At 38.3% G+C, this 22,955-nt stretch overlaps 4 protein-coding genes across 6 annotated transcripts in view; 3 read left to right on the forward strand and 1 right to left on the reverse strand.

The window, feature by feature from the left end:
* Positions 1-5,922: 5,922 nt before the first annotated feature.
* On the forward strand, positions 5,923-9,837 carry ptgdsa (prostaglandin D2 synthase a). Of its 2 annotated transcripts, none has more exons than XM_062434562.1 (7): positions 5,923-6,133; positions 7,684-7,823; positions 8,018-8,094; positions 9,052-9,162; positions 9,290-9,391; positions 9,500-9,531; positions 9,608-9,837. In XM_062434562.1, the coding sequence occupies exons 1-7, from the start codon at positions 6,038-6,040 to the stop codon at positions 9,674-9,676; spliced, it is 627 nt and encodes a 208-aa protein (XP_062290546.1). In that variant the 5' UTR covers positions 5,923-6,037; the 3' UTR covers positions 9,677-9,837. The 2 variants fall into 2 exon arrangements, with proteins under 2 accessions (XP_062290546.1, XP_062290547.1); XM_062434563.1 differs by having other exon boundaries at positions 5,926-6,133; positions 9,627-9,837.
* A 1,291-nt stretch (positions 9,838-11,128) lies between these two features.
* On the forward strand, positions 11,129-13,862 carry LOC133995232 (protein AMBP-like). Its single transcript, XM_062434565.1, has 5 exons — positions 11,129-11,340; positions 12,733-12,878; positions 13,112-13,188; positions 13,302-13,421; positions 13,568-13,862. The coding sequence occupies exons 1-5, from the start codon at positions 11,227-11,229 to the stop codon at positions 13,726-13,728; spliced, it is 618 nt and encodes a 205-aa protein (XP_062290549.1). The 5' UTR covers positions 11,129-11,226; the 3' UTR covers positions 13,729-13,862.
* A 993-nt stretch (positions 13,863-14,855) lies between these two features.
* Positions 14,856-20,104, forward strand: LOC133995226 (protein AMBP-like). The gene is made up of 10 exons (XM_062434557.1): positions 14,856-15,020; positions 15,867-16,009; positions 16,247-16,323; positions 16,445-16,561; positions 16,980-17,081; positions 17,500-17,555; positions 18,267-18,333; positions 19,029-19,196; positions 19,596-19,769; positions 19,913-20,104. Exons 1-10 carry the CDS (start codon positions 14,901-14,903, stop codon positions 19,930-19,932), a joined length of 1,044 nt encoding a protein of 347 aa, XP_062290541.1. The 5' UTR covers positions 14,856-14,900; the 3' UTR covers positions 19,933-20,104.
* Positions 20,105-20,815: 711 nt separating this feature from the next.
* The window catches only part of LOC133995229 (inter-alpha-trypsin inhibitor-like), a 2,836-nt gene continuing 696 nt past the window's right edge, over positions 20,816-22,955 (reverse strand). Inside the window, exons 3-6 of one of the 2 annotated variants that reach the window (XM_062434560.1) lie at positions 22,694-22,861; positions 22,169-22,336; positions 21,749-21,916; positions 20,816-21,395 (exon numbers count right to left, since the gene is read on the reverse strand). In XM_062434560.1, coding sequence (XP_062290544.1) covers positions 21,388-21,395; positions 21,749-21,916; positions 22,169-22,336; positions 22,694-22,861 — 512 coding nt within the window. In that variant the 3' untranslated portion in view covers positions 20,816-21,387. The remainder of the gene's footprint in view (positions 21,396-21,748; positions 21,917-22,168; positions 22,337-22,693; positions 22,862-22,955) is intronic. The other variant, XM_062434561.1, reaches the window with a different exon arrangement.

Consider the following 22,955-nt stretch of genomic DNA (forward strand, 5'->3'; position numbering starts at 1 on the left):
TTTTAGCTATTTATGTAATTGTTCTAAGCTTTCTTTTTTCTTTTTCTCTTTTAATGCTGATGTATCAGGTTTTTTTCTGCTTTATGTGTATCCAAATATGTGCTACAGTAGCTCTCAGAGTCCTCAAAAATGAAGTTGCAGCATGCATTTTATATCAGCTGCTAGAACACAAAGTGATCTGACTGATTCAACCCTGGACTAATTACATGGGGCTATTTCCATAGGCACAGAGCTAATGTGCAGCGTGGTTTTGGGGCTGTATTGTGCAGGTTTTGTCCTAAAAGGTAGACTTCACCTATAGTAGAGGTGTGTGTGTGTATTATTCTGAAACATATGAAGAGGAATTGACTGAAGCAAAAGCAGCACCCAATCGCCCGATGTGGAGCGAGGACTTTGTGTTTTCAACAATACTCTGGTGCTAAAGAGGGATGTTCTGCCACGTTCAAGAGAGCCGCAAGATCCAAAGATTTAAATGGTTGGAGTAGGGAAACTGGAACGGAGGAAGATGCGTCGAAATAGAGCAGTAGAAGAAGAGAAAATGTTGACAGGTGTCATCGATGTTTTGTCTGTTGTTTTTGCAGTACAGTATCTGTCATCAGAGGTTGTAGCAGCATGAATGAGCATCATCAACCACAAGCAGAGCACTGTGCCTTACTGTGAGTTCACCTCCCAGATTCACAGGCCCTGGCCCACAGACACAGCAGTGTCTGATACAGCATGTATTTTACCTTCACGTTCTTCATTCAGCTTCTATCTTCCATTATCTCTTTTGTTTTTCTGAGTTCTCCGTCGTCGTAGCCTCACAAAGGTTGCCTAAATCTCTTGGGAGCTGCGGGAAAACCAAAATTTGCGAGGCTACTGTGATGGCTTTTTCCAGGACTCTATCCTTCTCACCTGCTTTCCTTTCAGCCTCTTCCACTCCTTACTTATTCCTGAATTTGTTGTCTAGCCGTGTGTTTTAGATATGTTTCGCCCAAGTTTCCATCTGCTCAGCATCTTTTACTTTAAGCCTTTATCGTCTCTCTGCCAAGCACCCCCTTCATTTCCACCAAACCAACTCCGCCCTGTTTTATTCTTCATTTTCTCTTTCTGACCGTGGCCCTCAATCCTTCCTCAAGCAGGCCCCTCTGTTTGACCCCCTCTCTCTCTCTCTGTCAAATAACTGAGCCGCGTCTTCTGCCATGTCTGCTTCATCTCGCTCAGCTCACATTGATTCAGACAATGGTTAAATTTTTAAAAAGACAGTAGTTGAATACATTTCAAATGATTTCCTGATTGACGTTCGTTATGTGTTCAATTAAGTATACTGGAGGGAATTTTTCCACTTTTTTCAGATTGTTCAGGAGGTCGAATTACTTCAATCTCCAACTACACACTCAAAAAGAAAAAAAGTTTTGCAAATATTCTTTGCTTATGTGTGTCGTGTGTAGTCTGCCATCCCCCTGTGACTTTTTCTTACAGTACCTTTTACAGCTGACCACATCCCAGGTCGCCTACAGTGCAGCCAGTCATTTGAGCTCTGGCTGTAATGTAGAGGACATATTACTCATAACATTAATTGTGGCGATGCCTAGGCTGCTTTGTTTTCTGCAGACTGAATCTCACTTACTTTTAAACAGCTTTTTTCTTGCACTGATTGACACAGTTGACCTTGGCAGCTTCAGTTTGCTGTCACCTATCATCTCCCATGTTTTGGGAGTTTTACAAAAATGAACAACAAAGCTGTTTGATGGAAGTTGAGATTCATCCATTCCTCCTCTGTGGTCTTAGTTCAAAGAATTTGTCTCTGTCACTTGTATTTATTCTTTAATGATGAGTGTGATTTGTTCTCATGAGTGTCTGAAAGGCAAACGAGTGACCAACAGTGATGATGATGATGATGATAATGTTGTAAAGTGTGATTTACGTATTCAAGGTAATACTTGGCTGTTATGATGCTTCTGACTGAGGGTTGAACTTGTCAACCCTGACCACCAGGGGGCGCGTGACTAAACAGCCCCACAGCAGAGCACTCTGAAAAAGAAGTTTCCATTTTCTTTTCTTTTTTTAATGAGCTTAAATTATTCTTTTTGAAGAACTGTTAATTATACTTTGATTGTTTCACTGCTGTTTGTGTTTGATTTTGTTTTTTTTTGTGTGAAATCATAGCTTTGTGATTTTTGATATAAAAGGGGGATTCATGTGTGAGTGGATGACAATCTAAAGCAGCCATCAGAGTCAAATTGTACCTTCATAAAAGACACTATTATCCAGCCGGGGATCTTTTATGAATGAAACTGGCTGGGAGCCAATTTTCCATTTCCCAGTTAATAAATACTGTTTTAAGAAGCAGATGACAAACCAGATAAGTCAATGTAAAAAACATAAAACAGCTGAAGGCCTGCAGGAAGTCATGGGGCTGTGGGACAGGGTGTGTTGAGGTTTTGACTCACCAGTTTGACCAGATGGGGGTGCTGCTTCCTCACCAATAATTAAAACCTTTTCAGATATGGTGACGCACACAGGTTTCCAAATGATTGTTTCACAATGCAGTCATTGGATGACTAATAAAAGGGCCTAATGACTACAAGTGAAACTACTGTAGATCAACGTATGTATTGCTCAAAATGAAACCTTACATGATTTATGATAAGTGTGGACCACACACATTTGTAAACTGATTTAAGTGTGGCCTGTGGATATTGGAATGAGTAAAACTGTTGACCCTTTCAAATTTTCTCATTTAAGATGTAACAGACTGATTTCCCAGGTCTTCTACATATGTTTATATTAGTATTTGATAGATTAAACAATACTGCAACAGATTAAACTGATTTAATGCCAGCCCCTCATACTCCCAGACAGTAAATATATATAGCCAGTCTGTATTGATTGATCTGACTATAAGTTTATTCAGCTCATGTCATTTTTCAGACAAAAATCAAAAAGTTTCAAAGTGACCAATATTCATGAGAAAGCCTCAGAGGCATCAAGCTGTCACTAGTCCTCCCAGCTTATCCTGACATTTGCGAAGATAACCAGAGTCTCTGATTGTGAAGCACCTCTACGGTCATAGTGACGCCTGTGACGATCGTGTGAGGGTCACCACACACCCGGCAGGCCACGCTGTAGATCACAAACTCAACACTTGTGTTTTATCACATTTACTGTATGTCTCTCTGGTCTCGCTGTCCCCCATGCCTCTGATCAATATTTCTGCTTTTTGCACTTTTTGTTTGTCTTTTTTCTCCCTGCCGTGATCCTCAGGAACATCAAGCAGTGCTAGAGAAGGAAACAAGTTTGTACACGTATGCCTATCTGTGTGAACGTTTTTTTATTATTATTATTATTATTTTATTGTGTCAATGCACAGGCGGCAGATCTCAGCTTGTGCAGAGTGTGTAGGAGGAGGTCTGTGAGGTGTGCTGTGTGTGTGAGACACAGACACACTGATGTCCTCTTGTCCACTGAAGGCTAGCTGTATACATCATGCATTTCAAGAAAATGAGATAAAAAGCAGTGCTGCAAATGGAAAATCATTATTAATAAAAAACTATTTAAATTGTTCACTTGGGCTCTGATTGTTGAACCACTTTCTTATGACTGAACTTAGGCCTGAGCCAGGAACTGACATTAGCAATATCTGGACTGTTTCAACACTAATAGCAGGCCATGTATACCAAAGATTGCGTTAAGCAGTTCACTCAAGGTTACACATCAGGCTTCCTGGAAGAGAAGTTCCAGGTAAAATTAATTGTCAAAATAGAATAGAATAGGGGTGGTTAACTGTTCAGGAGCCTGATAGCCCAGTAGAGGTGCTGGGGGTGGGGGTGGGTGGTTAACTGTTCAGGAGCCTGATAGCCCAGGGATAGAAAGTGTTTTTGAGCCGGTTTGTGCGGCTCTTCAGGACCCTGTATCTTCTGCCAGAGGGCAGAAGTTTGAAGAGGCCTTGGCCGGGGTGAGATGGGTCAGACAGGATCTTCCTTGCCCTGTTTAGCCCCCGAGAGTCTGCAATGTCCTCCAGGGAGGGCAGGGGGCAGCCAATGTTTTTTTGTGCCATCTTGATGACCCCCTGCAGGGCTTTTCTGTCCTTGGCTGTGCAGCCGGCATACCACACCGTGATGCAGTACGCCAGCACCGAGAAACCGGAAAGAAGAGACTCTCTCCACACAGACACTGTCTATCTGTAGTGGGGTGGGGTCCACTCTCTTCCTCCTCCAGTCCATCAGCATCTCCTTGGTTTTGCTAGTGTTCAGCAACAGGTTGTTTGCTGAACACCAGGCTACGAGCCTCTGGACCTCCTCCCTGTATGCTGTTTCGTCGTTGTCAGAGATGAGACCCACCACTGTAGTGTCGTCTGCGAACTTGACGATGATGTTAGAGTGGTGGGAGGAGACACAGTCATATGTGTATAAATCGTACAGGAAGGGGCTCAGCACACAGCCCTGAGGGGAGCCCGTGCTGAGTGTTAGGGTGGAGGATGTGTGGGGCCCAACCCTCACTGTCTGTGGGCGGTCCGTCAGGAAGCTGTTGATCCAGTCGCAGGTGTTTTATTTAAAATGAATGATTAACCATTTCATGTGATTCATAATGTTTTCAGATTAACTGACTGGAAAGTATGAACAGCACCTTTTAAGGCAGTCCAAAAATCAAGCAAACAGTTATTTCTAATTAACATACAATAGGAAACACATGCATATATTTTATTAATTACGGTATCAGGTTAGGATAAAAGACATGTACATCCAGTATATCTTCGGTTCCTACAAGCCTTCGTCAGAGTTTATTTCAAAGAACTCGTACTCTAACAAGGACTGGTCTTGAATCTCCCTTTTAATAAAAATAATTTCCCACTCCATCCAAAAATCACCCACAAATTTTAGAGGAAACAGGAATTGAGCTAGACCGAGCAACATCTCTAAAAAGAAACTCAACAGTGGGTTCTTGTTCTCATGTCCTGGAAGCCCACCACTTTCAACATAGATCGTATGTTCTGTACATTCATTCACTCTCCTCACTGTTGGCCTATTTTTAACATTTGCACAGCCCACAACATCAATTACAGCCTCAGTCCTAAATTTAGTAAAGGCTAATACTCAGAAATACAAAGTACTGTAGATTTTAAAAGCTCCTACATCATTAACCTTTTAATTATCAGGTTTACTTAATCTGTGAACTTGTTAATGAATGCCATTTTGAGCAATTTAACTTTTAAACTACTTTTTTGTCATTTTTGATAGAAAGAAAGAAACCAGAACGAAAGAAGAAAGCAGAACCTAAAAGTATGTACGTGTACACGTACTTACCAATTCATGAGAAAATTATTCTTATTCTTATGATGATGATTATTCTTATGACATACTGAAACCAAGGATAATGAAAGTGGAACTTAAAAGGAGTTTCAAAATGAACCTGTGATAATCTTCTTTAGCAAGAACAAATGACTCATTTCACATAATTGGTGTGTATGAATTTGGTCATAATCCTGACCAGCATTTCTGTTATTCTGTGAACTTATTTAATATGCAAATATGAAACAGTTCAAGCCAGCATGAAGCCAGTATCCTCCCATAAGATCGTGACACTGAAAACCAATGTTATGTTCTCAGATGTCCATATCTGATATATATGGTGGGCTACTTGTTTGGAGACAAAAGTAACAGATGTCATCAGGTTTCTTTTTCTTGACTTGTTTCATTGCGGTACAAGATCTTGTGAGTTCAGCAGTGTGTTTGTTCTCATGAGGACTACACTTGAGTCATCTGATCATCATAAACCACAAGCATGACATATTGCTGTACCTATGGGAAGTGAAGTCTAAATCTGGCTTGTTTTGGAATCACACATCTTCAACACTTGGCTACTGTGACTGATCCTCAGCAATGATTGGCTGACAACTAGGTGGGTGGATCAGGAGAAAAACAAACATTGCCACAGCCTTTGCCACTCAGTACCTGTCTGTCTGTCTTTCGACTGCTCTCAGTAAATTGTGGGCTCAGGTCAGATACCCTCTCTCAACCTTTCAGCTCACCTCGCCCCTTCGTTTCTCTTCGCAGCCATGAGGACCACAGTGGCCGCTGTTGTCATGGTGATGTCGTGCTTGATTATGGTGCATGCAGACGTGAAGCCACAGAAAGATTTCTCCCTGCAGAAGGTAAGATGGACATACATGCCTCCTATTATGTTTGTTTTGAAGTATGAATTTATTTAAATTAAGGAGGTTCAGATCTCAATATTTGTTCTTTATGTAGTGACTCCAATGGTGAGGGAACACTCTGTGTGTGTGTGTGTGTGTGGGTGTGTGTACTCAAAGTTGGAGAACAGCTACTCACTTTGACCCAAAACAAACAAATATGGGTTTAAGTCTCACCCCAGCACTGGGAGGCAAGTCACAAATTGTTATGATTAGAAAAATTGTGAATCCTTATTTGCCTGGTTCCTGAAAATGCGAGAGGTTGAGAGAGGTCAGTTTGACATTTCCCGTGGTAAATACGCCATGAGAAACATCTTGAAAAAGGAAGATCTTCATTTGTTTCCTGCTATTTATCCTAGAAATGTTTTCTTGGGGATTGTTCCATATTAATCAGAAGTACTATTACTTTCCAATCTGGTGTGAGTTAATGTGAAATGTCAGATAAAACCCAAACTCAGCTTTTCTTCTTTTAATTATTTTTACCGTAAAGTTCCCGTACGTGCAAACTTTATCTACAAAGCCTAAAGTAACTCAAAGAAAATGCAGCATCAGGAAAAAAGTTTATCAGTTATATAAAGCAGCTTTGTTATTGTAGTCAGGTTGTTCCTTCGGGTATCAACATTCACAGTCCCTTCATCCAGTCTGTGTCATAAAGGATGTGACTTCAGATATGATGAAATTATGTGGTTAACAGCAGTGTTTGCAGCGTGGTACAAATACAACTCTCTTGTTTTCCCACTGGAGCAATCAATATTAAGATTGCACACACTTAAAATGTATGTAAGAAAGAAGAATGAGAAAAAAAGAAATTGATCTTTTTATCCACGCCTCTGCTTGGTGACAGGTGGAAACTGATTATATAGATAGTTTTTTAAAAAGTTGAAATGCACATTAAAGGATAAGTCTAATGATATTCTATATTTTTCTTTAATGACAACAAATATAAATCTTAACCAACAAAATGATCTTTCTAAAAAAAATATTGCCTGTGTTCCTAGAGCCCTATACATTATTTCCAAAAACATCAAAAACAAACGGGTAACGTGTTCTTTCATTACGATAAACATTGACCGTTTTGAGTCATTTCAGTCATTTCCACATACATACATACACCCCCTTGCTATCTTAAATACTCACTATCACACCCAATCTGTGGCTGAAAATAGTCCCTAAACACTATTTACCTCTGTTTAATTAGCCATAGCAAAAAAAAGTAGAGTGCCTGGCTGTTTTGCCTTCATAGATTAATTTGCAGTTAAATTGCATGCATTCATCTAATAGTCCGTCTTTGTGTAAACTGCGTGCCTGCATGAATGTGTTTACGTGTTTTTGAGTATCACAAACAAAGTTAGCAAAACAGTCAGAGCCCAAGATTTTTAATATGTAAACTTACATTTGAGTGCTTTTGCGTGTGTGTGTGTGTGTGTGTGTGTGTGTGTGTGTGTGTGTGTGTGTGTGTGTGTGTGTGTGTGTGTGTGTGTGTGTGTGTGTGTGTGTGTGTGTGTGTTCAGTTTGCAGGGAAATGGTACCGTGTGGGCCTGGCCTACGACTCTCCACGTTTTGCCCCGTACAGAGACAGAATAAAGGCCTCCATGGGCTTGATCACACCGCTAGCAAACGGCAACGTTAACCTCACAATGTGGGATATCACGTAAGTCTATGTGTGTGTGTGTGAGATGTGTCTAAGTACTATATGTGAACACAATGTATACTTGAGATTTTACAGTGCAGGCAAGTGCATGTTTGTATGGGTGGCCTAAAATGTGTGAGATGTGCTTGTCAAAGAGGAGAGGAGAACAGGCAGAAGACATATTGAGTGAAGTTTGTTTCTTCTATGTGCTTCAGACCTTTGGGTTGTCAGAGTAAGATGTACCAGTATGAGAAGACTACCGTACCTGGACAGTTCAACTACTTCAGCACACGTAAGTCTCTGCTCACCTCTGATCTGACTCATCACCTTCCCAAGAGAGAACTTGTTATTGAAGCTGAGAGAAAGAGACAAGAAGTAATGTTTGATAAGCTTTGTGACATTCCTTTCCCCCTGATAAACCAATATAAATATTTGACTGGCATTCATTCAGAGTCAGCAGCAGTAGAACAAGTTTCTCGATCAGCAAGAATATGAGCAAACAACCACACACACATACACACACACACACACACACACACACAACCACAACCACACTGAGCACAGGGACTGAGGCCACAGTGTTCGGTCAGAACATGTGACAAATTGTTCCTAAGTGTCATAAAAATGTAGGAACAGAAACCAAAGCTAAGCATAAATATACCTTTTTATTTACTCCCCCAAAAAATGAAACAAGCATGTATGTAGAGTGTTGATTTAGTTGGAATATATTTGGTGCATTTTAGTGCATTTAGTTTGTTTTGACTTGATGTCAACCTTTAAAACAATTGTACAGCACTTTGAGATTGTCCTTTCTAAAATTATAAGATTTAAGATTATAATACATTACAGTGCATCACATCTATATTTCTGCTACATTTATTAATACTTTTTAAGCTTTTATATTTTACTTTTGTCCTTTTCCACAGCATATATTATATAATGTACACATTTATTGCATATTTGAACATATTTGTATACATTGTATTTACAAATATAATGTGTATATTTATTATGTGCATATTTTTTTGGGATATCTTAATTTATGTAAAATATATTTCTTATATGTTCTTATATATACAGTAGGGTCCAAAATGGTGAGATCACTTTCCCATTTTGGACCCTACTGTATCGTGCCAATTGTTGGTTCTTCTGCTTTACAGATTTCACTAATTGTTCTACATCTCCCATTTTTTCTGGTTAATACTGAATACCAAGAAGTGTCTCATTTCTGTGTTGTGTTTTCTGTCAGGCCATAACATGGTGAAGGACATCACAGTGGTGGAGACGAACTACACCGAATACGCTCTGGTTCTCAAACACCAGGTCTTCAACAGAGAGTACACGCAGGTGGCACTTTACGGTGAGATGCACACACAAATACACACATGTTTATGTTAAATCTAAACGTGAGCTGCAGCTACATTGCAGAGTTGATAATGTTCATCACCATTCTGCCTGTTTGTATGTGTTTCTGTATGTGTGTGCAGGTCGCAATCAAAGAGTCAGAACTGACATCATTCAGAAGTTTAAAGCCTTTGCTCAGTCCCAGGGTTTCCCCAAAGAAGCTATTCTGACTCCACCTCCAGCAGGTAAAATAGAGGGAATACAGTACACAGTATGCAGACAAAGATAATGTGGATAATGTGAATTACCCTTAAGTTAACTAATTCATGTCTATATTATTCTCTGTCTACCAGAAAACTGCCCACCATCAGGATCTGGACGTCAGGTGAGTCTTTTTCCTTTTTAACGTGTGAAATCCAGAGTTAATTGTAGATTCCTTTCAAACTTATCTGTAATAATAGTTTCTGTATCCCCCTCCAGGTGTCCTAATGATGCTACAGCTTCCCAGTTTATTTTTTCTCCAGCATTGACTATGAAGTACATTCTCCAGAAACATCATCATTTTGGCTGCAAAGATGATAAATAAAAAACATTACTTATGGATTTTGTACACCATCCCCTTTTATGTAGAGATTTACATTATTTTCATAGTTCTGCTGTTTCACATTTAAATAAACAAAATTAACCTCCAGGTTGTATGTGTGTACCTATTCATAAGCTTTTGAAATCACAGGCTACATTCAAATATACTGTGCATGTTAACATTTTATTTAATCATCAAGCACTTTACAGAAAAAGACTTTCATTGTGGTAACTTGTTTTTGGCCATTTGACCAAATATATATATATATATATAAACTATAGAATTAAGTATTCACACAAACCTCAGACATAAATATGTTTACTCAGTCACTTGTGAGGACTTGCTTCCCTTTCCTGGACAAATGCAAATCCCTATAATGACTTGGTTTAAAGTAAAGGCAGCTGGTGGTTATGGTTAGGGTTACAGTAAGTTTCAAGGAAATTATTGTAAATGAGTGGGTGTGTGTGTGTGTGTGAGAGTGTGTGTGTGAGAGAGAGAGAGAGAGAGAGAGAGAGAGAGAGAGAGAGAGAGAGAGAGAGAGAGAGAGAGAGAGAGAGAGAGAGACTCTTTGTGCTGTCGCTCACTGAAAAGAAATGCAGTTGTGTGATGTGTAAATTAGATCCCAATTCTGACCACCAGGGGGCAGTTTTCACCAAACTATGAAATTGAATCCCTTCGTTTGTTACCTTAAATTCCTTTAATTTACCCATTAAGGTATTTTTCATGAGTTTTTAAGGAGACAATGAATGTGTTGAAATAAATTAAGGCATTTTTAATATAAAATAATATAATAATATATATTAATATTTTTTGCAAGCTTAAAGTCCCACAAAATAGACTTAAAAAAACTGGAAAAATCATCCCTTAAAAAGGTTTTAATCCTTAATTAAGGTGGAAATTCAAGGTTTTTTTTACCCTTTGAAACCCCTTAAATCATGCAAATAACCTCTTAAAAAAACCTTAATTCTTTTCAATTAATTAATTTATCCATACATTATCCCAATGTTTGGCGTGAACTCCTGAATTTTACATTAACGGCCCTTTTAACGCTACAAACTAGGTCATTATGTCATCATGTAATGTTTGGTTGTTTTTTCCAGATTTCCTAAAAATCCTTGCATGCATATAGGTGTCAGATTTCACCACATCCACATGTCTGCTGTTAACAAGGCCTATCCGCTTTTTGACTTTGCTGCCCTCCTGTGGCAGTATCAGGAAAGACAAGGTGGCAGAGAGCAATGCAGCCTTTTCTCTATTGACTATCAGCTGTTATAGTCTGACATGTATTGATTCCTTGTTTGTTTTAGCTTCAAATTCTGAAGTCCACTGTCTCACTGTGATTATTTGGACTGTTCGATCATTCGCCCTACAAACACACAATCACATGCACATCCTTTTGTGCACACACAAAAACACACACGAAGACACAGGAGAAATGTTGCTCTTTTACTTGTTTATTCTCTGCAAGAGATAGAGGTTGACAGTCAGGCTAGCAGGATGCAGAGAGCTGTGGTGTCTGTACTGGTCCTGCAATGGGCCTGGACCCTGAAAGGAATCCCTGTGCTCCCAGAAACTCATATCCTTGCACAGGAGAACTTTGATTTGGGCCAGGTGAGTTGCTCAAATACTGGTTTGATCATTTTATTTATTTCAGACAAATGTGACCAGGATTTCGGTTGCCATGGCTTTCCCATTCCCCCTCTCCATCATTTCATCATGTATTCTTCCTAAAGAGTGCTCGACGAATAAGTATTTCTTCAGCTATCTGTAACTATACAACTTCATCATAGTCAACCACAAAGGTTGGTGAAATTTACCCACTGTGACACCTTTGAAACAATTGTGTCATGCTGACCAACCATTATTTAAAACTATCTCTAGAGTGTAGGATGCTTTTATGTCAGATGCTTTTTTTTTACTAGTACCTGACATGGACACATTCAGTCTTAAAATGGAGAAAGAACTGGGAATAGATCTGGATGGGGAACTATAGGGTGACCAAAATGATGTCACATCTACTTTAAACTCAAGATATGGACCACTGAGTGGCCTCACTGGAGCAGGTGGGGTTAAGGGCCTTGTTCAAGGTGATGGTAATGAGGGAGGGGCAAGCACTGCTTCATCACTTTCCCACCTAGATTTATCCTTCCGGTCCGACCCTCGGCTGACAACCTTTAGGCCACCACTGCCTCTCTCAACCCTATTCAGTATTCATTGTTATGTTTTTCTGTTGGACCTGGATTTGTCTACAGGATAACTTTATTAACTTCAGCCTTAGAAATAGTCATGCTATAAGGCTCACAGAAATGTTGCTGAATGCAATGGCTGTTGCTAAAAAAGCATATTGTCTTAAAATGGAAATCAGATGCCCCCCTCCAAACTGGAATGTGAAATTAATCTGTGTATATCCCCAAAGAAAATAACTCACTAGTTGAGGAATAAAATATTTTATATGATATAAAACCCTTGATTATTCTGAAAACATCCCATTACACCAGGTGGATTGTGCTTCTGTATAGTCTTCCTGTATTGAGGATGTGCTTGCCCATGTGACACTAGAAGTGAGACTGTTTGTTGTCACTGTGGACAGCACCTATTTGTAATCTTAATTTTTTGTTGTCCTGTTGATTTGCTGTTTATATACTGGTTGTTATTGTGTTTGGTTTTGAAAGAGAAAGACAAAAGAGTATCTAATTATTATTTCACAACTAAGTTTGACACTTTTCTCTCTTTAATAACATGTTTTCAACAAGTGAAATTATTGTTATCAACTAGTCAAATTGACATTTTCTTGTATAACGTGATTTCACCAGCTCTCCTTTGAGATGCTTTTGAGCCTTGTAATAACCACTGAACTAATTCAACTTGGAATGGAAATGATCACTAATACTCTCTGTTGAACAATAGAATATCAAAGTATTACGTTGTATCACAAGTTCTGAGGTTGCTTTTATGACTGCACATTAATCCATATGGAAGTGAATAGTCTTGTGTTCCTTGCAGTTCATGGGGAAGTGGTATGAAGTAGCAGTGGTTTCCACCTGTCCTTACTACATGCAGCGTAAGAGAGGAAACCCTGTCATTGTTACATTGGAGCTAAAACATGTTGCTTCTCAGGGCAACTTCACAATGACGGCCACTAATTTAAGGTCAGACTCACATGCACATACATGCACACGAACACACACACACACACAAACACACACACACACACACACACAACACAGGTTATACTAAGTATGACATGTTTTAAATTGTGTGTGTGTGTGTGTGTGTGTGTGTGTGTGTGTGTGTGTGTGTGTGTGTGTGTGTGTGTGTGTGTGTGTGTGTGTGTGTGTGTGTGTGTGTGTGTGTGTGTGTGTGTGCGCGCGCCTGCCTGTAGGAATGGCTCATGTATACAAACATCCACAGTTTACGGTTTGACCAACACTCCAGGACGATTCTTCCACCACGTTGCAAGTATGCGTCATCCTTTTTTTGTCTAATTGCACATTCTATCCGTAAAATTCACACCATGTCAACAAGGTTTAAATTTGTCATGCAGCATATTAAGGACACTGTTTTCCCTGCAGGGTTCGGAGCTGATGTTGATTCCTTCGTGGTTCATACTAACTATGATGAGTTTGCGATGATGGTTCTGATGGGCACAGAGAGACCATTAGAAATTAAGACCACCACTGTGAAGCTCTATAGTAAGGGACCATTCTTAAATCTATTTTTCATCATGTCAAGTGTGCATGCATAGGTTTAGCCCATTTTTTATGTAATTGGTTTGCAATTTTATGATAACAGCAGAGTAGTCTGTGCTGTAACACAACAGAAATTCTGTCTTTCTCAGGTCGATCTATGGTTGTGAAAGATGCTGTGTTGGATGACTTCAAAACACTGGCCAGACAACAGGGAATGAGTGACGACACTATCATCAATAATCAGAACAAAGGTTCAGATGTACACACATTCATTACTCGCCTGGTCCTCCCTGAGACCATTTTTGTCTAATGTGTTGTGTGTGAAATCATCTCATGCTCATTTCCTTAAAGGCTGAAGGCATTTAATACATTTTTCTCAAGGCACACTGTGTTACAGCAAGAAAAGTACAAGTTTAACTTACAGGAGTAAAAATGGATGCATGTACAGTATATTGGCATTCATTCATTAAAATACAAATTAAAATATAACCCTTTCATTATATAACCTTATTATTGCATTGTGTAATTTCTGTTATTATCAATATTGCATATGATTAATATGCACATTTCTGTTTATTCCTTTATTGTAGTAACCACACACAGACAATACCAAGAAGAGTTTATTCATCAATAAATGAGGGGCATCTCAATGAGAGTGTGTTAACTGGATTCATTAACCCTTCAACATCATTCCTGTTCTTACCGGACAATCTGTGGAGAGTGCAGATACATTCTTGAAATCAGTTCCTTCTGATTTATTCATCTGTTATTAATAGGTCTCAAGTTTGGTATTCAGTAAGCCAGCACCTATTAACCAGTAAAAACACATTGTATTTGTTCTACAGTAATTGTAATTTGAGACAGAAGAAGAAAAAGCACTGGTAGCCTTTTTAAATATACAAGACAATTTTAATGATTGGTTGCTTTTTCCTGCACCTCCAGTGATTATAGTTTTATATTTACAAAATCCTGACTTGTACCTAAACAATTAAAAATGTGAATCCAGAAATATAACTCTTCATATAAAAAATACCTCAATCTGTGAAGTTTCATCCAACAGAACAAACAGAAAATTACTTTTTTTCTCTTTGTTTGCAAGTTTACCAGTAAAAAAAAAAAAGTTATGTATAAAAACCACAGTACTGCAGGGTAAAATATCATATATGTTACTTATTAGTCTCTCAGATCATCAAATGTATTGATTTGATGATGTTGCCAAAACTCTGAAGTCCAACATTTAAGCAGTCAGCTGCCCAGTCGAGTAAAAGAGACAAAGAAAGAGACGGAGAGGCAGAACTTTGCTCTTTTTCTTGTTTGTTTTTTACTTGGCTGTGGGAGTGAGTACATACGGGGGCCACAGCACACACACAACACAGGTCAATGCCCTGTCCCCCTTTGGAGAGATGAGGGGGGGGGGGGCAAAAACAGTGAGATTCAGTGTCTCAGTCCTCTCAGAGACTAGTGGACAGACAGGCTGATAAGATGCAGAAAACGGTGATCCCGATTTCTGTGCTGATCCTGGGATGGCTCTGGACCATCCAGGGTCTCCCTGTACTCCCAGAACCTCTCTACCCCCCGCAGGAGAACTTTAATCTGGCCCGGGTGAGTGACTGAGTTCAGTAATTGCAAAGTTGCATGCTATTCTTCCTCTTTTATGTGTAATATCCAGTACTTTTAAATGTATATTTTCTTCTCATTTCTGTATTTTTGTACTCTCTCCTTTCTGTAATTAAATTATTATTCTTAAGTCACTGCAGTCAGTGGAAAGCTTAAAATACATATATAATTAACCTAAAAATACAATTTTTGTATAAAATAGTAAATGCATATTTGTATATATTACATCTTATGGTTTCTATACATTAAATGTTGCAAAGCAGCCTTATTTATTTGTGTACAGCACCTTGTTTCAGCTGTGGTTGTTTTAAAGAGCTATATAAATAAAGTTGAGTTGAGTTGAGTTGAGTTGAAACACATAGATCAATTTCAGTTGCATACAGGCAACAAAATGTATTTTTCCTGGGAAATCCATCCCACTGAACTCTGCAAAGAGACTGATAAGTAAAGTACATTATAGAGGTCTGAGTGAGCGACCTTTACTAATGCCTCTCTCAAGCATTGAGTGTGAAGAGAAGTTTTTAAAAATATGTTTTGAAAATCTATGCAGTATTCTCTGATTTGGCTGATTGTTTCTGTTCCTTTCCTTCTTTTTGTATTAATGTGTTTTGGTTATAATTGTGACTTTTAGTTCAGTATGAGTTGTGGAAATTTTTGATCAACAGAGTGTAAAACACATAGTTTTTGTAATTCATTTATTATGTGAAGTACACATTTGTTTCGGTTTTTGGTTTGGTATACTAGACCAACAACCCTGTTTCTTTTATTTATACTTTATGTGAATTATGTCAATAAACTTTCAATTTATAAAGAATCATCTCTTCCAAACAGTTTTTGGGAACGTGGCATGATGTTGCCTTGGCAACTACATGTTCCCATATGCTTCGTCACAAGGGAGATGCAGCCATTGGCAAACTGATCCTGCAGAGAGGTACCACTGAGGGCAAACTCAAGATGACTCGAAAAGTACTCAGGTTTGTAAGCATGGCGCACACACACAAACATTTACACACAAACACACTTATGGAGAAAAATGTATCAGAATATATGATTCTTTAAGCTACAAATATCATTATTATATCATATGATGGATGTGATAATGCACACATAGGCTAATCTTGACATCAAACATTGACCAAAACCAAGTGTATGAAATCTAAAGTTGTCTGTGCCAACTATGTTATAAAGACACAAATACATTTTGTGTTTAGACAAGGAAGATGTAAGGAGGTCTCTGGGGACTATGAATTGACCTCCACCCCAGGACGACTCTACTACAATGATGCAAGTATGTCTGTCTCTCTCTCTCTGAATAATCTAGCAAGTGTTGCAGCTCTATCTTCTGTTGATGTTGTTATCCATGAGGAAGTACGATTATAATTATTCTCCCTATGTTCTTCTGCCTGCAGAGTGGGGGAAAGAAGTGGATGCCTATGTGGTTCACACAAACTACAATGAGTATGCGATAGTGATAATGAGCAAACAGAAATCATCAGGGGAAAAGAGCACCTCAGTGAAGCTTTACAGTGAGTGGACATGCTCCATGTACCTCAACATTTCATTATCTTTTTTTTCTGTTGTTTTGGTTTGCTCTTGAAAAGGCTTGACTGATATTTTCTGCACCATTTCAATCCAAATTTTGCTGAGTAAAACACAAAAAATAAACCAGTATATTTCATCATAATTTTAAGCGTAATTTTTGTCAGTTAATCAAACAAGTTTTATCAGTATTAGGATTTCCCCTAATTTATATTAAGATAGACCATCAATTCTGACCAGATTCTTTTTAATGTGTTAGCAACCCTTGATTACATGATGAAATTAATGATTTTTTTTTAAGTGAAAGTGATTATCAGGTGAGTATGTTCATTTTACTTATCCTTTACACCCTGTAAAAAAATGTCATTTACATCTACTTCAGCCTTATTGCTCTGTCCTCTTCAGGTAGGACCATGGAGGTGAGAGACACTGTGCTAGATGACTTCAAAACCCTGGTCAGACAACAGGGAATGGGTGATGACACCATTGTCATTAAAAAGAACAAAGGTACAGTACAGACACACAGATTATTATCACACACACATCTGCACTAACATGCCTCTTTATTTGAAACATTCATACATACTTTGAACGCCTGATGACTGCACACACACAGAGAGAGAGAGACAGAGAGAGAGAGAGAGAGAGAGAGAGAGAGAGAGAGAGAGAGAGAGAGAGAGAGAGAGAGAGAGAGAGAGAGAGAGAGAGAGAGAGAGAGAGAGAGAGAGAGAGAGAGATCAATCAAAAAGTGTGGCTGATAAATTATAATCGTCTTGCTGTAAAAGTTCAATGCAGTTCATGTATTTAGTGTCCCAGATGATAACAATCTTTTTTGCAGGAAGGTAGCCCATAAACATAAAACATAAACACAACAAAAACACCATAACACAACTGGATGATATGTTTTCATTAAATGTGTGTGCAGGTGACTGTGTTCCTGGAGAGCAGGTAGTAGAGTCGCCATCTCAGCCTGAGCCACAGGTACTTCAAATACATTTAATCAATCTAAACTAAATTCTCTTACCATGCATGTTTGGATTTCATTGACATTTAAACACAATGTATTAAATTCACCAATTTTCAATTCATATTATATTTCTAGTAGTAGTACATTTATATAGGAATGCCTAAAATAATACTACTAATAAACTTCTACAATATTATTTTTCTCATTGCAAAAATTGAGAATCTCAAACTAATTTCATGTTAACATGTTTTGTACAAATGAACATGAAAAACTGCAAAAACAACCCAGACAAACATCCTCCTTGCTTTCAGTGGAAGTGGTGAAAGAAGTATTATATTAATCATAATTTAAGAATCAAAACTAAAAAGCCATTGCTTGTCCTCAAATTAAACTACAGATATGTTACAACCATTTATGCAATGCTTACTGTATAGAAAAGGTAAAGAGTGTTAAATTAGTAATGCATTAATGTGTATTTTAATGTTGTTGCTTTAATGTTGACACACATCTATAACACGACACCTTTACAACAAATCTAATGTTGCAACTGTATAAAAAATATAGTTTCATATATTAGTAACTCCCTTTGTAAAATGTGATATCGATTAAATGATCAAGGAGTTACAGATTATGTGATGCTGTAAAAGAAACATCTATAATATTTGAAATACTGGGGTTCAGGTGCTTTGTATCTCTGACTGAGTCTGTCTGTGGCTGTAATACAGCGGATGAAGAGAAATGTGGAGATGGATGATGGGGGTTCTGGCGACACACCTCTGTTCAATGGTGCCGGTAAGATATCAGCTCACTCAGTACATTAATATCATACTGTCATACATTAAAATATAAATGTACAGCATAACACATTCCTGAAAATGAATGACTAAGATTTTAACTGATGGATATCTATCCCTCTTCTTTTTTCCCCTAAAATCTGTTTATTGATATTTTCCAAATAGAACAGATAGTCAATACAATAACATTTGGTCAATACAATAGTGATAAAGCAAAGGTGATGATGATAAAATCATAAAGTAATGGCTGTTGCCTGTCAAGATAGATTCTATAGGGCCTTACCTTTGTGGAGTGGATGCTGTGTACAATTTTGCACTAGATGCAGTCCATGTTTTGCACAGCTAGATGTGTTTTTATCAAGGGCATCCTCCCAAAGTTCCTTAGAGATCTCCTCTCCCAGGTCCACTTCCCAAAGTCCTTTAATGTAGTTTAAGGAAACTAGACATAGGGAATGAATGTGAGCATTGATATATGACATCAGTCCTTTTAGAGCAGGTACTGGCTTGAAGAACGTGTCCAATGGTGAATCAATGTGTAGGTTAGGAAACTGACAAGGAAACTTCTACGTACTACTCTTTAAAGATGGAGAAAAAGCATGATTTGCAGTTTTTAAGGTTTGGACACCAAAACAACATCTGAACTGATTCCAGAACTTCCTCTTTTTTTTTTTTTTTTTACTTTTCTCTCTGTAGAGGCTTGTGAAGCAGAACCAGACACAGGACCATGTTTTGGGATGAATGACCGGTACTACTACAACTCCACCTTGATGAGCTGCGAGATTTTCAAGTACGGAGGGTGTTTGGGCAACCAGAACAACTTTCAGACTGAGAGAGAGTGTCTGCAGAGATGTCGCACTGAGGGTGAGGAGGGACAAAGGACAAAACACGTCTAAATGCGGTATCAGATGATTAAACATAACATGCAATAATCAATGTTCTTGCACATTGCAAGTTTATTCTGTCAGTTTGGTTTTCATTTTTCTAACCTAAAAATAGCAATTTCTCCATGTTTAACTGCTGTCAGGGTTGTACTCAGGAGGATGTAGACTACCTCGCTGGCTTCCCGCTTGCCACATAGTGTTGACTCTGGTTGACGCCTTTTTTCCTCTTCAGTGGTATTTTGAAAAAAAGAAGCCCAACTGAAGCCTAACTGTCAACCAGAAGTCCTTTTATTGTTGCAGATGTGCACAGTCAGTAGTTCAACATAAAACTACAAAAATGAATGAAAAATATCCAAGCACCTGTGTTCTCTCTCCATAGCTGTGTGCCGTCTGCCCATGGCGGCCCAATCCTGCACAGGCCAGCCACCCATCTGGGCCTTTGACTCAACCAGTGGTCTGTGTGTGCCCTACAAATCGGGTTTCTGCCAGACCAATGCCAACAAGTTTTACACCAAGGCTGAGTGTGAGGAGTATTGCGGTGTGGTCAAAGACGGTGAGAGGACATCTGAAGATACAGACTTGTAAAACAGAAACAGTAGTACAGCTGTGCAAATTCCAAATGCAACACTAAAAAGCACACTACATCTCTATCCACATAAAGATGAAAGCATTTCATGTATTTTTGCTCTTTTACAGACCTCCTACTGACCTCCTGAGAGCAAAATGAGCAACATGAGGAAACACTGCTGCTCTTCTGAACTCATTATACAGAGATGCATCATGAACCAGCATCATAAAGAACACACTTAACAATATTACTTTGTCTCAGCACTCACAAAATGATGTGGTCTTATAACACAAAAACAAATAAAACAACTCATCACTCTGTTTTGGTTGATGTTTATTGTGTCTTGATTAGAGTAAAGTAACTGTAGAAGAGGCTGCAGTCCTAAAATTGATGAACTGATAAAGTGACATTTCATTTATCTGTGTCAGACGCATGATTGAGTATGTTTTTTTTTAAGTGGTTCTGATTCAAAGCTTTGTACACAGTTAAAGCTGTCAGGATGTTACACTGGAGCAATTTAACTGATTTACAATCACCAGGTATCCAAGAGGAAAACTCCAAATGAATGATAATATTGCTTTGTAACTTCAAATTGAGTAAATAAGCAACTGCTGGCTAACAAGTTTGCTGTGTTTTGTTCATTACTTGTTTAGCATTTATTAACAAAAATATTAATGAAACAGAAGCAAAGGTGAACCCCCAAAAAGTGAGCAAATATATGTAACAGGGAGAACGAAGAAACAAATCAAATGTGCAGCCATACAGCAGGCTGACAGCTGTTCTCTTGCTCATCATAATTGACCAGTGACTGGTCCTTCCTTTAAAATGCACAACCTGAATGCAACAAATTATACAAAATGTAATTTACAACAGTACAGTTTTATCATTCCTACCTCAACTGGACAGAGCTTAGTGACTCAGTGTTTAGTGCAACTAATGATGAAGACCTGTTGTCACTATCACTGCCCAACCATCATCACAACAGGACTGAAGCCCTTCAACAAAACATTGTAAAAAAAAAACCAAACTACTCAACTAATACTTCCTTTATTTACGTAACATGACCGATAAATCAACAGAAACACTGTAGCAAAATTAGTCTTTTAATACACAACATATTACTGGGGCACAGTGGAAAGGGAGAGGAGCCACCTTTTCATACTCCATAAAGCTAAGGAGAGCAGCAGAGCTGTTTGTTAGGTCATTACACATTGTTGTTATTTGACATATTTTCATTAGCAGAATGTTAATAATAGCTTTGTCTCAGCTTTTATCAGAAAAAAAATTCTCAGGAAAAACTTACAATATTTGATTTGTTACAAAACAGTGTAATCATCTTTTGATCCTGTTTGGGTGATCTACTAATTCAGTTCTGCTCCACAGAGCCAAACAGAGTAATGACTTATTTTATTGTTGATCTGTTGGGATATAACTTATAACATATTCTGTAAGTGATGACAAAAAATTATGATATTTATTTGATGTGCTGCTTTTGTGAAGTTGGTTCTTGTTGCATCTTTGTGTGATGAGTTCAGATGAGCAGCAAATGTTCACTCATTTCGCTCAGTTTGCCTTCAGGGAACAGGTTCTTCTGCACTGAATCTCAGTTGGCTATTGGAAGCAAAAAGGGAAAATACATTTAAATCATATTTGGTGGCGATTTAGTATGAATTTACATGAACACATACAGTATATCCAAACTGTACAGTGGGTGTATTTTTTATAAACATCAGTAACAATCAGCAGCATTTGTCAGCTATTAGTGCCCAGACAGTCAATGCTTAACCTCTGAAACTGTGTTTGCAACGACACTGAAGTCATACAGTATTTATTATGTATATGCCTGTATGTCTGTGAGCTGAACACTACTTTCATTGTTTATCAGAACATAATGTAAAATATGACCATATGCAAGTGGGATAATGTTCAAATATGTGAAACATGTTTTGTATTTTCGTCCTCACCTTTGGGGTGGCATTTTTTCATACACTGTCTCTCAGTTCTAAAGTTGTTCTGGTTTCCACTACATCCACCATAGACGAAGATTTCGCATCTCATTAAGGTGGAGTTGTAGAAGTAACGCATCTTACGTGCCTTACATGGTCCTGTCTCTGGTGCTTCTTTACAAACCTCTACAGCAAGAGAGAAAGGGAGATACAGAAAAGCTGCAACCACAAAATAACCAACACACAGTACAGTATATGTGACTAACTGAAACCGAAAACTGCAATGCAGCCTGATATGACCCACCTCTGAAGCAGTGTTGGCAAGTTAAACTCCTTATTAATAGTATTTATGAATTATGTAAACAAATCAAATTATAATAAGAAAAGAGTACCCTGTGAAGTAAATGTGTGAAACATGTTTTGTTTTTTCGTCCTCACCTTTAGAGTGACATCTCTTTAGACAATGTTTTTCAGTTAAAAAGTTGTTCTGGTTTCCACCACATCCTCCATAGATGAAGACTTGGCAGGTCATTGAGGTGGAGTTGTAGAAGTAACGTGGCTTTCGTGCCTTACATGGACCTGTCACTGGTGCTGCTGTACAGGTCTCTAAAGAAAGAGAGAGAGGGAGATACAGAAAATTGCAACCACAAAGTAACCAACATACAGTATATGTAACTAACTGAAACTGAAAACTGCAATGCAACCTAACATGACCCACCACTGAAGCAACGCTGGCAAGTTTAAGTCCTTATTATTGGAGTGTTTATAAATTATGTACACATGAGAGCAGCACAGTGCTTTGAATGTGAGTCAAATTATAATAAAAAAGGTACATATGGGGGAGAAAACAATAAAAAATGCAAAAGGGCATTACACTGACAATGAATGAGCAAGTAACATGTCAACTTCACATGCACAATGGTCACATGTGTGAAACATGTTTTTCTGTATTTCACTCCTCACCGTCAGGGTGACATCCCTCCAAACACTTTTTCTTAGTTTTAAAGTTGTTTTGGTTTCCGCCGCATCCATGGTAGGAGAACACTTGGCAGTTCATTGAGGTGGAGTTATAGAAGTGACGTTTTAGAAGTCCCATACATTGACCTGCCTCTGGTGCTACTACACAGGCCTCTACAGAAAGAGACAGATGGAGATACAGAACAATGCACATAAAGGAAAGATAACCAATACCTAGGCTTGACTATAACACAAGCCAATAGTGTAT

Source organism: Scomber scombrus, chromosome 15, assembly GCF_963691925.1.
Source record: "Scomber scombrus chromosome 15, fScoSco1.1, whole genome shotgun sequence".
NCBI lineage: Eukaryota > Metazoa > Chordata > Actinopteri > Scombriformes > Scombridae > Scomber > Scomber scombrus.